This window comes from Hoplias malabaricus, chromosome 11, assembly GCF_029633855.1.
Source record: "Hoplias malabaricus isolate fHopMal1 chromosome 11, fHopMal1.hap1, whole genome shotgun sequence".
Lineage (NCBI taxonomy): Eukaryota > Metazoa > Chordata > Actinopteri > Characiformes > Erythrinidae > Hoplias > Hoplias malabaricus.
Window position 1 is genome coordinate 28,327,826 of NC_089810.1, and position 17,758 is coordinate 28,345,583.

Sequence of the window (17,758 nt, forward strand, 5' to 3'; positions counted from 1 at the left end):
CAATATGATATGAACCTTAATGTAATAAAAGTTAGATGATTCTATATACATATATGAATTTATATGCAAAAGCAGCCTTGGCAGGTATAACACTAAGAATTATAAGACATAATACATATGTCAACACAAGTCAAAAATATCTTTAGACCTAAATGAATATGTACCTGACATAGACAAAAGCAGAACAAGTGATTATTGTACTAATGTAGTTAAGAGGTAACAAAAGTGTCAATAAATATATGATTAATAATACAAGGCACAGAGACAAAATTGGCCAGTCTAGAGAACAGAATAAAGTGGACTTTAGTAGCAGGTGATATGTGAAAATGAGTGCATCATAATAATATAAATAATAGTATGACCTCGACATGTAAGAGTATGCTGTAGCTCAGCACACTTTGGACAGCAGGAGATCACTAGGGTCCATGCAGTAAGGAGAGTAGTTGTAAAGTCTTATTGCCAATTGATGAAACAACCTCCCACTGCGCTCCTAAGCACAGTGCGGTTATGTCAGTCTTGTGCTGAATGTGCTTCTCTGTTTGTTCACTGTAGGGTGCAAGTTGTGTGGAGTATTGTCTATAATGGCCAGCAGCTTATTGAGTCTCAGTTTTTCAGCCATAACTTCCATTGTCTCCATTTTGACTCCTACAACAGAGCTAGCCTTCTTTATCAGTTTGTCCAGTTTGTTCAGGATGTTTTAAGTTCTTTTCAAACAATGGTGTCCAAACATTGCATACAACAGTAAACAGTAATATACACAATGAGCCATTTTTTAATTTTCCTTGGGTGTCCATGAAGTCAGTCTTATCTTAATCAAAGGGAGCTGGACAAGCTTCTATGTTGTGAAAATTCCTTTGTTTCCTAAGTCCTTGGGCTGGTGATCTGGATTCAGATTAAGCCTTGTTTTAATTATACTGGCAATAAATATTCTTGACTGAAAATCCTTTTTAGTCCAGGACAAAGCCATATCTGTGAATAATTATCCAATCCATCTTTTTCCAGCTGAATCCCACCCTTACCGTCTCAAACATTCTCTTTCTGTCTCATAACAGGTTACAGACACGTGTATCTGGAGGGGATGACAGAGGCCTCTATCTTTGTCCATATCTCAGTACATGATATCTATGGAAAGGTAAGTTAAATTTGGCTCTTGGCCTTTACTGTTTCTAACTTTTCAGCTGCAAGCTGGACACAGTCTTGTGGTGAATATTACAGGTTACATATGAAATAATGATTATTTGGTTTTCGGAGTACAATATACTGTTTATACTCTGTTTTAAGATGGCTTTTTGTTGGCGTCTGAGTGGCTGACAGCTGGTTTGAGTCTTTGCCAGAATTTCTCTGAACTGTAGAACTTTAATTAAAAAGACAAGTGGAAACAAACAGCAAAGCTCAGCGAGACAGTCTGTCATCCAAGCTGTCATTTTGGTAACGACATAATTATCATGCAGGTAGCAGCTCAGTAGTTTACTCACACCCTGAATAATAAAGTACAATAAGTTGAAGCAAATTAATTTGTGACCATTAATAAGTGACTAGTGACTAAACAGAATTTTGTGATGTAAATTAATAGATCACAGATAATGTCAACTCAACCAGCATACTGTTATGAAAAAGTCTGAGATCATCCTTCTTTTTTTTCTTTCTTTTGTTTATTAGGAAAATAGGAATGCAGATATTATGCATTAAATTATTCAATTTTCAGGAGATATTTCAGAGGAAATTAGATTTATACTAGTTAGAAATGACAAATTCAAAAGCAAATGGGAGTGTCCCAAATAGGAAAATTGAAAATTATAGAGAAATAACTACGCCACAACTGGTGCTCCTGGTGTTAAAAAATATTCATGTTTATGTTTGCTTGGTCAACTCCAAAAATGAAAGTATTGATTTTGACTTTAAACTTCAGCCTTAGAATCTTAAAGGGCTGGGTTGTGTGTGTGTGTGTCGTCTATTATAATATTGAAGTTCCTCCAACCTTTCTACTTTCCAGTGGAGTCCCCTAGTCCTCAATCCCAGCTATACCATATTGCACTTTCTAGGAGCTAACAAGGTATCCTGGGTATAATGGTGTGCTTAATGTGCTGCATGGCACTGCATGATGCTATTCTAACATAAATGTGATTTTAAAATTCAACTTATACACCCTGCATCATCCTGTGTGTGACCCTTGTCTTCTTCTGATTTTTCTGACTGTGTGGACTCTATTGTGTGTGCATTCTAATTATGTCTGTTTGGTATCTTGTGCTTGCTTTAAAGTGAGTGTGAATAATGCATTTTACTTCTGTACTGTGGTCTGAAACACAATGATGGTGGATTGGGGGAGGTTAAACAGGATATTATTGGTCAATACTATTTTCCCTGCTGGGTGGTACACTGTGATATGATCAAAAAACATGCAAAGGTTATTACGTTTTGATTGAAGATTGTTGAAAAACAGGATTTTTGTTTTTGTTGTGACATGATACGATAAATATGACTGCACTTTAGCCTTAAATCTATATTTGTTTATAGTTTTGTCAAATGAAGGACATAAGTATTTCAGGGTTGTAGAACGTTGTCTTTGTGCAGCTTGTTTTGGTGGATTATGTTGCCATCTGTGGGACGTGAGCAGTAGGTGCCACTGGTATTTGACACTGTAATGGTTGCCAAAGCCCTGAAAACATAACATAAAAGACTAATAGTCCTGTTGTACTTACCAAGTATGGTGTTGATTTTGTGCCAAATGTTTTACACAAAATAATAAAATGCAAACACAGTTTTAGTGCAATTTTGACTATTGAGGAGGGTCCTAAATAAAGGCATTCATCTTGAAGCTCCATTAGTAAACTGAGTTTGGACTGAAAGGTGGTTGATCACCTGGATACAGAGGAAAGCTTTATGTACAGGCAAGAAATCAGTATCTGCAATATCTACAAACCATTCAGCAATTTATTTTCAACATTTTAATGACAAATTAAAATGACATTTTAGCTGCTGTTGTGTGAGGGAACCAGTTCATTCTGCCATGTTGGGGAATGCATCACCATTGGCATGATGGCCGTGGCTTTGCTTTAGCTAAGGTTTCAGAGTGCCTGTGGTTACCTGATGTGCGCAAGCTGCCCGATTTGGAGTGTGCATGCGCAGACTTTGACGCATGCTGCTTATAGCAGCAGAGAATGTTTTTAAAGCAGAGAGGAGCTTAAGCTTAATCTTCAAGACTGAGTAACTTTAAACCCCACAATAGAGTCTGCATATAAACATGAGTTTGTCTCTCCTCACATTTTAAACAAATGGAGCGCCTGAAATGTGTGTTTATTTACAGCTGAAGAAAATCATGTAGATATGGTGAGGTATTGTTCTGTTTAAACAAACCATGACGAATAACACTGTGAAACAAATATGCCATTCAACCAAAAAGGACGCTGTCTATTTACATTTAGGCTCAAAGAATAAGGGTGCCTCCACACTAGACAATGAAAGGGTGGAGCAAGGGGTTTGTAGCTCAAAATCCAGTGGGAAACGAGACATAAAAATGGGAAGCAAATATGGCCACCAAAACCCAGACAAAACCTGACAAACCAGAATACACAGACACACTGTGCCAGGCTGCCGCACAACCAAATAAACCTTTATATTTTCTTAATGAAAACAAAACTGGGAGAGTATACTGCCCCGCTTAGCCTTTCCTTCATTATCATCATCCATCATCTGTCTGTGCTGCCCACCCTCATTTCTATCGATTGCTGTGCTTCCATATCAGAGTTGGTTGCAGCAAAATTGAAATGGTTTTAACTTTTTTGACGCTTTGTTAACTATGGCAAGCTGTTTTAACATTAAATTTTGCGACTGGATTTACATTAGAGATATCGGCAATTCATTTATGACTAGACACAATTCTAAATTAAGATATCTCTAATTATATTTTTGCACTCCTCCAGGGTGTATTCCCACCTTGAGCCTAATGATTCCAGGTAGGCTCTGGACCCAACGCGACCCTGAACTGGATAAGCGGTTACAGATAATGAATGAATGAATAATTATATTTTTGCTAGGTGAACTAACAATTTGATATAACTTTAAATTACATTTTGACAAGTGTAAATGACATCAAAATTACCACTGAGTTCAATGGACGCTCCAATTACAAGATGTATGAATTTAATTACTCACTTCAACTTTCATTTCAGGGCAGCATGGTGGCGCAGCAGGTAGTGTCGCAGTCACACAGCTCCAGGGGCCTGGAGGTTGTGGGTTTGATTCCCGCTCCAGGTGACTGTCTGTGAGGAGTTGGTGTGTTCTCCCCGTGTCCGCGTGGCTTTACTCCGGGTGCTCCGGTTTCCTCCCACAGTCCAAAAACACACATTGGTAGGTGGATTGGCGACTCAAAAGTGAGTGTTTAAGTGAATGTGTGTCTGTGTTGCCCTGTGAAGGCATCTCCAGGGTGTATTCCCGCCTTGCGCCCAATGATTCCAGGTAGGCTCTGGACCTACCGCGACCCTGAACTGGATAAGCGGTTACAGATAATGAATGAAACTTTCATTTCAGATATCTAAAATTAAATTATGACTAGTTAAAAAAATAAGTTATCTTGCCTTTTGTTCTGACTGGTCATAATTCCAATAACATATCTTAAATTCCATCTATATTAAGAATACCTTAAATCTGTTTTAAGTAAGTAAATTGTAGATATCTGAAATTAAGTTCTAGATATCTTGAATGAAATTAATGTATGGCAAGCCATTTTAGCTTTTAATATTTATTCTCTATATCAAGAATTCAATTTACACACGTGATATTTAAATTGTTACCAATAAAAATAGCAAACATCTGATATCAGAAAGTTAATATTTACTAGTAAAATATTTACAATTTTCACAAGTATAAATTAAATATTTTTAATTTTTGCTACTGAAAATTTCATTTCTGATATCAGGAGTTAAATATTTATGCCACCATGCCGCCCTTAATCATTGATATCAAAATTGAAATTTTCATATCAATGATTAAGGGCGGCATGGTGGCACAGCAGGTAGTGTCACACAGCTCCAGGGACCTGGAGGTTGTGGGTTCGATTCCTGCTCCGGGTGACTGTCTGTGAAGAGTTGTTGTGTTCTCCCCATGTCTGCATGGGTTTCCTCCGGGTGCTCCGGTTTTTTCCCACAGTCCAAAAACACCATATTGGTAGGTGGATTGGTGACTCCAAAAGTGTACGAGTGTGTGTGTTGCCCTGTGAAGGTCTGGCGCCCCCTCCAGGGTGTATTCCTGTGGATTCCAGGTAGGCTCTGGACCCACCGCAACCCTGAATTGGATAAGCGGTTACAGATAATGAATGAATGAATGAATATCAATAATTAAATTTTTACTACTAAAAGTTGAATTCATACTAGTGATAATTCAAGAGCTTCCCCATTCATTTTAATGGGGGAAACATTTTTACTAGTAAAAATTCAATTCTTGATTTCCAAAATGTAATTTACACATGTAAAAGTTAAATTCTTGATATAAAAAATACAAATTTCACTAGTAAAAATTTAATCCCTGATATCAAAAAATACCTTTTCACTAGTAAAAATAAATTTTTTGATATCAATGATTGTTTTTATTTTACTAGTGACAAATTCATTCATTCACTCATTATCTGTAACCGCTTATCCAATTCAGGGTCACGGTGGGTCCAGAGCCTACCTGGAATCATTGGACGCAAGGCAGGGAATACACCCTGGAAGGGGCGCCAGTCCTTCACAGGGCAACACACACACACTTTGAAGTCACCAATCCACCTACCAACATGTGTTTTTGGACCATGGGAGGAAACCCACACAGACACGGGGAGAACACACCAACACCTCACAGGCAGTCACCCAGAGTGGGAATCGAACCCACAACCTCCAGGTCCCTGGAGCTGTGTGACTGCGACACTACCTGCACCACTGTGCCGCAATTTCTACTAGTGACATTTTTATTTTTGATATCAAGAATTGAATTTTTAATAGTAAAAATGTTTTGACTTAGACTTAGACTTGACTTTATTGATCCCACATTGGGGAAATTCACTTGTTACAGCAGCACACAATCTTAGGCATTGGACAAGAAGTGGGAAATAAAAACAATGGAGAAACAATGGAGAAAAAGACTTACAAACTTACATACTCACAAACATATAACCCATACAACCATACAGAGATGGTTATTGCACATGATTATTCGCATTGTTGGGAAAAGGGCAGAGGTAGTAATACTGGTAGTACAAAGACAAAATATATGCAAGATAATAGTATATATTACATATTGTGAGTTTTGCATAATCTAACAGCAGTAGGTAAGAATGACCTTCGGTATCTCTCCTTCCTACACTGTGGGTGTAACAGTCGTCTGCTAAAGGAGCTGCTCAAGGCCCCTGTCGCATATAGGGGGTGAGAGGGGTTATCCACAATTGATATCAGTTTTGCTAGCATTCTCCTCTCCCCCACCTCCTCTATGGACTCCAGAGGACAGTCTAAGACTGAGCCAGCCCTTCTGACCAGTTTATTTAGGAAGAGTCCTGTCCCTATCAGAGCTTCCACAGCCCCAACAAACCACAGCATAGAAAATCACTGAAGCCACCGCAGTGTCGTAAAAAGTCCTTAGCAGTGTCCTGCACACCCTAAAGGACCTCAGCCTCCTCAGCAAGTGCAGATGACTTTGGCCCTTCTTGTACAAGACATCTGTGTTTATTGACCAATCCAGTTTATTGCTAAGGTGAACGCCCAGGTATTTATATTCCTTCACAATCTCAATGTCCACACCCTGGATATTCATTGGGGGAAATTGGATAGCCTTCTTTCTGAAATCAATCACCACCTCCTTTGTCTTGCTTACATTAATACACAGTTTGTTCAAGTCACACCAGTCCACAAAGTTGGTGATGACTTCTCTATACTCCAGATCGTACACCTCTGACACACGTCCAACAATGGGCGTATCATCAGAGAACTTCTGGAGGTGGCAGCTTCCGAGTTATAACTGAAGTCTGATGTGTAGAGTGTAAATAGGAAAGGAGAGAGAACTGTACCCTGGGGGGCCCCCATGCTGCAGAACACCACATCAGACACTCAGTCACGTAGCCTCATGCACTGCAGTCTGTTGGTGAGGTAATCAGTGATCCATGCAGCCAGATGACAGTCAACACCAGCTCCCTCCAACTTCCCCCTAAGTAGTGATGGCTGGATTGTATTGAAAGCACTGGAAAAGTCAAAGAACAATACTTTTACAGCATTCCCTGTGCCCTCTAAGTGCAAATTTCCCTCATAAATATGAATGGGGAAACTCTTGAATTTCCCCATTGCCCATTAATTTGCCTTAAAATATTCGCAAGTAAAAATACAATCCTTGATATCAGACATTTTATTAGTACTAGTGAAAATAGATTTTCTGATATCAACAATTTAATTTTTACTAGTAAATATTAAATTGCTAATAGAAAAAAAAATCACTAGTAACAATTAAAATCTTGCTAGTAAGATTTAAATTATCACTAGTAAAAATATCTAGGAACAATTGAATATTCACATGTGTAAATTCATTCATTCATTGTCTTATCGAGTTCAGGGTTGTAGTGGGTGCTGAGCCTTTTTGGAATACATGTGTAAATTGAATTCTTGATATCAAGAAAAAAATTATTAAATGCTAAAATGTCTTGCCATAATTGACTCATCAGATGACAAATTTGCTGACATCATTAGAAAGATCATAAAAGACATTTTGACTAGTCAAAATTTAGTTGTCGATATCTTAAATTACTGTTCTTACTAGTCAGATTGTAAATGCAGATATCTTAAACTGTCATTCTGACTAGTCAAAATATAATTGTTAGTAGTCAAAACTGTAGGTATCCGATATTTAATTGAAGACAGTCAGATTGAATTTAATGTTAAAGCGGCTTGCCATAACTGCATACAGGCACGTTTGTAGTCCGCCAGTGCCTACGTAGAGACCTAACTGAAATACATTTGATGAATGCGTTTCTGACGCTCCATCAGCCTTTAGTGTGTAGGCGCCCTAAATGAATTAAGTATCAATGCTATCAGCAAAATGTACACAAGCATGATGTTTTGCACTTGCACAGTCCAAATCTGGTAGCAACAGTGCCTGTTAGTTCAAACTCAGCTGACCAATTTAAGTTCAAGGTGAACGCCTATGGAGGTATATTTGGTGCAAAAGCCCTGAGTATCTGTGACAGTGAAATTTGTAGTTGTAGAAAATAGTCACACATGTGTATCAATACATTTGAGGTCACAGAGAAAATCTCTTCAGGAGTTGCAAACCTGTAGATTTTTTCCTCTTCCACAAATACAGCATAACAGTTACACCTTTACACATTCTAGATACACATTGAAATACAATTCTACACACACAAAAACTACATACGTTCACAATTTTGCTACCGTTGCAATGGTGAATATTGTGCAAAATACATTCACACTCTCGTATAAAACATTGACAAAAGTTGCGCATTGGCAAACCAATATTTGAATTTCTGCAATGTGAGTTTACACTTTTGGATTTTTTTTGGGGGGTATATTGGTCTTGCACAAACAAAATTGGTCTTGTCAGTGATTACACCTGCTTGAATCTGCAGCTATGAGTCTCAAATGTCTTTTTCGCTCACATGACAACTTCAGTTTGTTCTCACTTTTGCACCAAATATCTGCAGATTCAAGCAGGTGTAGTCATTGACTAGTGTTTGCACAAGGCAAATATTCCCCCAAAAAGATGCAGGTGTGTAACTCACATTGAACAGATTCAATTTATTGCATATTGCTTTGCGAATGTGCAACTTTTGTGCATGTATTATATGAGTGGGTGAATGTGTTCTGCACCGTATTCACTGCTACAAATGGAGCAAAACTGTGAGCGTATGATAATTTTGTACTTTTGAGTGTAGAATTGTATTTGTGCACCAACAATGAAGAATTTGTAAAGATGTAACTGTTAAGCTCTCCTGAAGGGATTTTCTCTGTGACTTCAAATTTATTGATACACGTGACTATTTTCTACAAATACAAATTTCGCTGTCACAGGTGCTCAGGGCTTTTGCACCAAATATACCTCCATAAACACCCTCTTTGAAGACCCTCTCAATCATGAAGATACACCAAACTCAAAAACAAAAATAAATAAATAAATAAATAAAGCCGAAGCTTCAGAGATTCCAGAACCAACATATAATATTTCTTGTTGAACCTTGGAATATTGTTTGCAGATTTTATCCTGTGTAACCACACTGACAAGCCTGCATGACCTGGATGTGGTTTCAGCGGATTAAGAGAGATGTTTGAAGATGTTTTACAGAAAAGATTTTAACATGTATTGGCCCGAACAGATTAACTTATGTATGAATAGAAATTTCTGTTTCTTACCGGATTATACAGGCTTGTAGCCTGCTGTACCATATTGTTTCTTTGGTGGATAATGGAGCAGTTTATACAGTTAGGTTTTGTGTCCTTTAAATTTAACTGATCATATAACAACACTGCATGTGTATGGATTTGTGCACACATAAATATCACACTAGGAAATTTTACTGTCCAGCTAATTGCTGATTTTCTTCTGAATCCTCTCCATTAGAGTCGTCAGTTGCGAGGTTTCCGTGGCTTGTTCAGCAGGAGCTCCAAATGTTCTGTGGACACCAACATTGGTGTCCCGCCGCGAAAGCGCTCCACAAGTAACCACCTGTTGCGCAGGACAGCTAGTGCACCTGCAAAGGGACGCAAGAAGACTAAGATAGCATTGTCTGAGACAGGACACTCACTGGACAGAGACAGCAAAGATAGCAATGGGGAACTTAAACAGCAGCCTGTGGAGAGGAGAGTTGGCCCCAGGATGGCACTGCAGCACCGGCCAGTCTCCATGCCCCTGGATAAGGTCCTACAGAGCCGTCTAACACTGTCCTCCCCTGAAACCGATGGACCTGACTCCGGTGCTGACACTATAATTGGTGAGCTTTATGATCAGTCTTCAGTCTCTGGATATATAGCCAACTTTGATATCCATGTTAATAGACTTTGTTATTTGAACTTTGATATCCATGTTAATATCCATTCTTAATAACAGATATTGACTCCTGTATTATTTTCTTTGTAACTTTTTGATGAAACACTGGTTAGATATCAAGATTTAAAGCCACTATCCATTCATTTTAATACTATTTTCTAACCATTACCTTTATATCTTATGATAAAGGTGCTCTAAGTTGGTGCATAGAAAATGACCTAGGCTTTTGGCTTTTGGAACATTCTTTTATTTGTTTATTTTTTCCACTGCATTATTTTGTTGATTTGTGTAGGACAAAATTTTGCTTATGTGATCTCAGGTCTGCCAAAGTACCAGAGTAAGCAATAAATTTATGATACTCAACTAAATAAAGACACTGCTCTCAACATATTCACCATCTAAAGTAATGTTTTGATTGTGTTTCTCAGGAGGGCAGTGGTAATGTAACATTTAACACACCTTGTAAGCACCCCGACTGCATTACAAATACTAAAGGATGTTTTAGTTTCCCTAAACACCCTGCAACTCATACCCCCAAACCCGAATTTACCTTCAGGACCTGGCCAGTATTCAAGCCTCTAGAAGTGTCAAGTGTGCTCACCCATTGTCCCCCAATGACATACTCTTCTAGGGCAGTGCAGAACACAGGGCTTCAGTACAGTACCATGAGGGCACAGCATGTGCCTATTTTTTCTATCATAGACAACAGTCTTGTTGCGAGTTGCCTCTCAGTTTTTGTGAAATGTAGGACCCCCTACCCTGTGTAACAGGGCTACCTTTTTGCTAGTGCTATCACCCCTACTAATTTTTTTGTTACATTGTCATGGCATGGATTAGGAACACCTACCTTGTATCTACATTCATTTTTCATTTTATCAGGTCAACTTACAATATAGAAGCACTTTGTTGTTCTACAATTACACACTGTAGTCCATTTGTTTCTCTGCATAGTTTGTTAACCCTTTTACCCTGTTCTTCAATGGTCAGGTCCCCCCAGGACCACTACAGAATAGGTATGATTAGATAGAGACAAGGCAGTATAATCCAGTGATTATACTGAATATAACATAAAATTCTTTAGTATATTTTCAAGATTAACATTATTTTTAACATATTCTTATCCTAAAAAAGTGGACAGTGGCTTTAATACAATCCAAAAGTCAGAAACTTGATAATGTTATTGATAAATTAGCCATCAATAAAAATGCCAAAGTTAAAGGATTTCAAATTCAATACAAAGGTTTATATACAAAGCTGGCTTGGTGTAACTGGTAGCATAAATATCTTCAGGATCATAATGTGAAAAAAAAATATTTCTCAAGACTAGTGCTGTCAAAAAAAACATTTGGTTAATTACACTTGTCTACTTTGTGAATTCTAAAATTGCCACACTTATTAATGCATTAATATTATGCATTAATATTGTACAAATATTTAGAACCAAGTTCTGTTTTTTAATTTAACTCATAATTCACATTTATTTTTTTCAGCCAACTGTTTTGTATTCTCTTTGAACTCTAGCTTTGAATTATTCAGATTTGCAGGGTTATTTCCTCAATACTTTAACATTCTTTTGTCTTGTTCTGTCTTTACTGTTGTTCCTCTTTATAGTAGAAAACTGACTAGGAAACCCTTACAGGTAATCTACAAGCCTTATTTAGGTTGCCTCATCTAAAACATTCCAGTATTACATCATTTCACTGATGTAATTTTTATTTCTAAATGTTAAAAATCAATTTTTATTGTGACGTTCCATTTGTAAGACAAGAAGTATCTCAAATCTCATTGTCTCTAATGATTATTTTGAAAACATAAGTGCTAAACACACAGCAAAAATTTATCTTGTTTTTTAATCTCATTCTCAACCCTCCCTCTCACAGTTGTACTTGGTGGTAAATCCCATTTGTCTTTGTGTGCAGAGTGGCTTGTGTTAAGTTTGGTGTTATTGGAGGTTTCGGAAATTCCTTAACAACAGCTAACACTTCAGCATTATGTCCCCTACAGATTCAGTCCACTTGGAGAGGCCAAGGTCTGTGTCGTTGGATCTCCTTGTTGAAACCTCTCCCCATAAATGCCCTGATGATAATGCCCTCCCTATACAAGTCATTGAGGGCAGAGCCACTGAGTCCGAAGAAGTGGGTGAGACTTCCTATTTGGTTATTGGAAGGGAAGGTGAATCTATCACCGATCATATCCTGGAAGAACCTTCATACCATGGCTTCACCCTACAGACCAAAGCTTATGATTTTACTCTGCCTAAATGGATAACCAAAGGTCTCTTGGATCAACCTGGCTGTCCCAGTAGTTCACAGACAGAGAGGCACCAAAGAGACGCTCCCCGAAATAACAAAATATCCAACACATCTTCCTCTACAGGAGCTCATGCCCCGTTCCCTGTTCCACCCATAGTGTATCAATCCAACCAACCTAATGAGACATCATTTCAGGATAGTACCCTCTCCCGTCTCATTGATGATGTGTCCCTTGGCAATGGTTATGGCACTTATGGGTCCATATCAGCATTAATTGGTGAGTTTGAAGTCAGTGCTGAAAAGAGTAACCTTAAAATGTCACCAGGCTTGCAGCCCTCTAAACTCTCCATCCCAAAAACAAGCAACCAGCTTTCCAGCACCCCTCTAAAAAAACATCAGGAATTCCCCTCTTCTAGTCCTGAGACTACTGAACAAACTGCGTTTACAATTTTGGATGAAGAAGAACTGCCTCCTGTCTCTGTGTGTGATGATCCTGATCAAACTATCTGCAGTGACTTAAAGAATCCAGGGGGTAACAGAAGATCTTCACCTAACAAGTTGAATTTTGGAAGGGTGACAGAAAACAATACGGGCTGGATGACATTTGGAGATGACAGCTACAGTAATCAGTACCATGCATCTGGTTCTTCCAGAAACTGGGGATGTGGAGGTTACAGAGAAACCTCAATAAACAGCACAGCCTCAGACCGCTTCCTTATGTGTCATGGTTCAGCCAGTAGTAGCTTGATGGAAGTGGAGATCAGTGTGGATGGAGAGCCTGAGGATGCAACAATGACTCTGGCACCCACTCATCATGACCGGCAGTGGAACAGTGATCTCGAGCTTTCAAACCAGCTTTCTACACTTCACAGATCAACATATATTCCATCATTCCCTCTCCAGAATCCCTATGTATCTTCTTCGTCAAGCAAATCTCCAAATAAACCTACTGCAAGCTCACATTCTGCAGAGTCATCTCTTTCGTACAGACCTTGCCAGCGCGCTTCACCACACCAACATTTGGTCTCCACCACAGTGCATCAGCATGGCTACCCTAGCAGTAAACCACAGACACAGCAGTTTTACAGTCCAAAATTTCAGCCGTGTGGGTACAATGATATTTCCAATGACAGAAACTGGGAGACAAGGGACAGGATTGGTTTGACCTGCAGGACACAGCGCTTCCAGAAAGGGTATTCATTCTCCAACTGTCCTCTAAAGACGCAAGTTAGTAACCCTTCTCAAGAGTATTCCTACTTGCCTGTCACTGATTATGATCCAGTGTACAGCTCTCTGGAATATGGAGCAAGATTTGTTCCTCCAAAGCAATATTCACAGTCCATGCAACAAAACCGAGCCTTAAAACCAACCACTCCTGAGGGCTACAATGAAATATATTTTGCCCAGTCTCCCAGTCCATGTAAGTCGAAGAGCTTGGGTGACTTGACATCTGAGGACATCTCCTGTAACTTCCAGAGCAAGTACAAAGTCATCAGCCGCAGTTTTATCACTCCTGCAATGTGCGACCAGAGACAGACATATGGGGTGGCCAATCGATCGCAATCTACAGACCCCTTGACTGAACAGCTTCGCAAACTCGTGACATTAGAAGAGACAGAGCACCCCTGTTCTATGCCTCCTCAATTTAAACCTACTCCCAAGCCCCTCTCAATGATCCCTTCAGTTCCACTCAACTGTGCATTTTCTTCAAAGGACAAAGAGGGCCCACCACAGTTTCTCTCACGAAGGCTATCCTCTCGCAGTCAGAGTCGTGTACGCCACATAGCCAGCCGTGCTAAAGAAAGACAGCAAGAGGCACTCAAACAACCTGCAGGTGCCCGAGAGGTAGTGCTTCGCAATAAGCCAGTGTCTTCTCAAAATCTTCTTATCAACAGGCATTCCACTGGGTCCTATATTGCTGGATACCTGGAGCATGTGGAGCTGGAGGACCGGGGCTTGCCTGAAGGTGCCTGCACAAGACTGGGTTATGGCTACAGAGATCAATGCTATGCTGATGACTTTGTGCTCCACTCTGATTCCTGCCCCTCTTCAGAGCCTGAGGTTTACTTCTTGCTTAGGCTTTGACTTTCTGAGGATTTTTTTTCCTTGTTTTGCCTGTACATGTACTTGCTACCAGTGTGAATTCACTTCCAGTTAGAAAACCTTTCTCAGTCTTTAATGCTGTACTTGCGAGCTTGTTGTCAAACGTATAAAGTGCACTTTGATTACACATGGACAGAGATTGAAAAACCTAATTTGAAACTTCCAGTATGGTCTAAATATTACAGCATATACTGATCAGTGAGTTTCTGGTCCAAGATGCACTACACCAAATTACTACTGTATCAAATACGTTTCATCCATGTTTATCTAAACCATGTCATGTGTGTTAACGTGCATATTTGAAATGAATATTTACTTGTAAAGGATAAAATAACCAAGCTTAATGATGGTTGTTTTTAATGGAGGCATTTTGTCTTGGTCTTCAAATTTGTTCCTTATTCAGTCTTCCTGCACTTATTTTTGTTACATGTAAGTCTGTGTTCTATGTACATATATCGGCAAATTTAGCTAAGCTTGGCAAATTTGCCTTTTATTTTAAGGCCCTATGGGTTTTATGTTTGAAACTGAACTGTGGAAACAGCATGTGGACCGTGGACATGTTCAGCATGACTATGCATAGATGGGTAGATGTGTCTGTGCCCTGATTTTGCATAGAACTCTGCTTTATTCCTTGCTACACAGAAGAGAATCCTGCTTGCTTTGATTTGCTTGCTCTCTCTCTCTCTCTGTTAATCTATCTATCTATCTATCTATTAGGCATGAATTTAAACATAACAGCTTAATATTCAAGAAAAAAAACTGTGAGGTTAAAAGTTTTATTTTTGTAATTGCTTTGATATATAACAATTATCAAATTATATGATATTATTTGATATATCAAAAAAATTAAGGATATAATTAATTTTCCTTTTAGAAATGGGAACACTGGACTAGCCTGAGTAAGTTGCAGGTATCTCACACTTTGGACTAAGCTGAGTTCCTTTTTGTTTTGTAGCTTCTGTGTTAAAGGGCACCCAATATTTCTTTTTATGGTTGCTCATCAGATGTCCATGAGCATTTTCCTAACAATGCAATAAAATTCTGTTTCACATGATCTCCCTCTGTTTTTGTGATTCTTTTCTCTCTTGAGATTTGAGATATGTCCTTTTATCTGTTATTTAAACACATCCCTCTCCCTCTCTCTCTCTCTGAGGCAAACATTTATTCATTTTCTGTAACCACTTATCCAGGTTTAGGGTCGCGTCGTGTCCGGAGCCCACCCAAAATCACTGGATCAGTCCTTCACAGGGCTACACACACTCACGTTCACTGTACAATTTGGGGTTTCCAGCTCTTGGATATTGGGCTCAACTCTTGCAGGCTTTGATAACTTATTAATTCAAGTAAGATAAACTGAGAAAACGCCAGAGAGTAGAACTCATCTAGAACTTTTATAGCCTTTTCTATAAGTGTAATTTATTTATTTGTTTGCTTTACTACACAAAAAACACAAACACAGACTACACAAAAACAGGTGTCTGTGTTCACATTTACAGCACTGGATCTCATTTAGTACTACAGTTAAGTGAACCTTTTAAAGTGAAAATAATTTATAAAAGCATTATTAACCTATTCAGTAAAATGTCATATCTAATATATTCCTGACTGGAGGTTAATTCAGTCATTCATTCATTCATTCATTCATAGTCTGCAAGTATCCAGTTCAGGGTAAAAAAAATGTTGGTGGTGGATTGGTGACTCAAATGTGTTCGTAGGTGTGAGTGTGTGAGTGAATGTGTGAGTGTGTATGTTGCCCTGTGAAGGACTGGCGCCCCCTCCAGGGTGTATTCCTGCCTTGCACCCAATGATTCCTGGTAAGCTGTGGACCCAGCATGACCCTGAACTGGATAAGCAGTTACAGATAATGAATATATATATGTATATATCTCCTCACTCCTGACCATACAGGAGCATTTTGTTGTTCTACAATTACAGGTTGTGGCCTTGAATACTTTGTTAGGTGCATTTCACCATGTTCTTCAGTGTTCAGGACAGCCACGGATGATTTAGGTGGTGGATCTTTCTCAGAGTTGCAGTGACACGGACATTATTTTGGACTATTAATGTGTGTTGTGCTGGTATTTGTGGATCCACCACATCAGTTGCTGATGGAGTTTTTAAAGCCTTCAATGTAACTGCTGGACTGACAATAGTCCACTAATGAAAAACCCCCGGCCAACAGCATCCTGTGGGAAGTGTCTAGTTGCCAATGATAAAGTGTGCAGCAGCAGATATTATGGACAGATGGTATTGACACTGACTTTAACTTTTCAAGGGGCACCATCAAGGTAGATGGGAAAATGCAATATAACAATTTGGGGGCTCGTTGTCCGGGATATCTCGTGCATCTGGAGGTCTCCGAGCGAAGGAAAAGGGCGGATTGAAAAACCTTAATCCAGCTAACCACCAGAAACCTCCAGAGTGGGGAGGTGGCTCTGCTGCGGGTCCACCGATGCCGCTGATATTGGACTGGAATGGGACACCAGGAGGGAACACCGATTGAACCGCGGTAAGGTTTTGCTGATTCTATGTTTCCAGAGCTGACAAGCTCCTAGGGCAGGACATTCTGCTTATAAAAATGATTCATAATCAATAGAGATATTTTAATCAGCAATGACCACGCATGCTTGTGTAAAACTGGAATTGTTTTATTCCTAATTCTCTGTGTGAGACAGCAGACTTATGTGTGTGTGTGTGTGTTTCAAATAACATATCAAAACTTTCCGTTCAATCAACTCCCTTTGTCTCCAGACCAAAGAGATAGAGGGGGAGGCACAGGCCACGTCTGGAAAGGTGTTAGAAATACAGGAGATAGTGGAAAACCAATGGTGGGAAACTCTGAGTTTTGGGAACAGGATACAGTGAAAGATGATTGAAATGTAAAAGAGCGAACAGATGGTGAACTTCAAAGGGTTTTCCAGGTATAAAAAGACGCTGATCAAAAATGGTCATCAGAGAGGTGAAAAACTGCGTTGTGCGCATGTCCCTCTCTCATGTTTATAAAATTTGCTATCTGACTTGATGCCGACTCAGAGACTCAAAGAGCTGTCTTATTTTCTGTCATAATTTTCCACCACATGAGTAAGGTGCCTTTAGAAATAGTCCGCTAAAAGGAACACAGGTGACATCAGATTTGTTTCTATGGGAGAAACTACAAGTTTATCAACTTGTTTATCAACTCAGGTTTGATACAGTTTTTAAGGGAGAAACAAGAAGTTGGAGTGAATACTTGACTCTGTGTCTTTGTTCCTCTGATTTCTCCTCTGGTCTGAGAATCGGTCTTCCTTCCTGGTTGCACTTAGACAATTGCCATAACAGATATATCGGTCAGTGAGTGGACAAAATCTTTAAAAACTACATGCCCTGCTGTTTTTGATGCACTTCTACAC

General features: G+C 39.1%; 1 protein-coding gene across 1 annotated transcript in view; it reads left to right on the top strand.

Annotated features, from left to right (window-relative positions):
* Positions 1–15,413, top strand: part of plch1 (phospholipase C, eta 1) — a 140,177-nt gene extending 124,764 nt beyond the window's left edge. The window contains exons 21-24 of the mRNA XM_066685305.1: positions 1,053–1,132; positions 1,994–2,053; positions 9,589–9,958; positions 12,019–15,413. Coding sequence (XP_066541402.1) covers positions 1,053–1,132; positions 1,994–2,053; positions 9,589–9,958; positions 12,019–14,351 — 2,843 coding nt within the window. The 3' untranslated portion in view covers positions 14,352–15,413. The remainder of the gene's footprint in view (positions 1–1,052; positions 1,133–1,993; positions 2,054–9,588; positions 9,959–12,018) is intronic.
* The last annotated feature ends 2,345 nt before the right edge of the window (positions 15,414–17,758 follow it).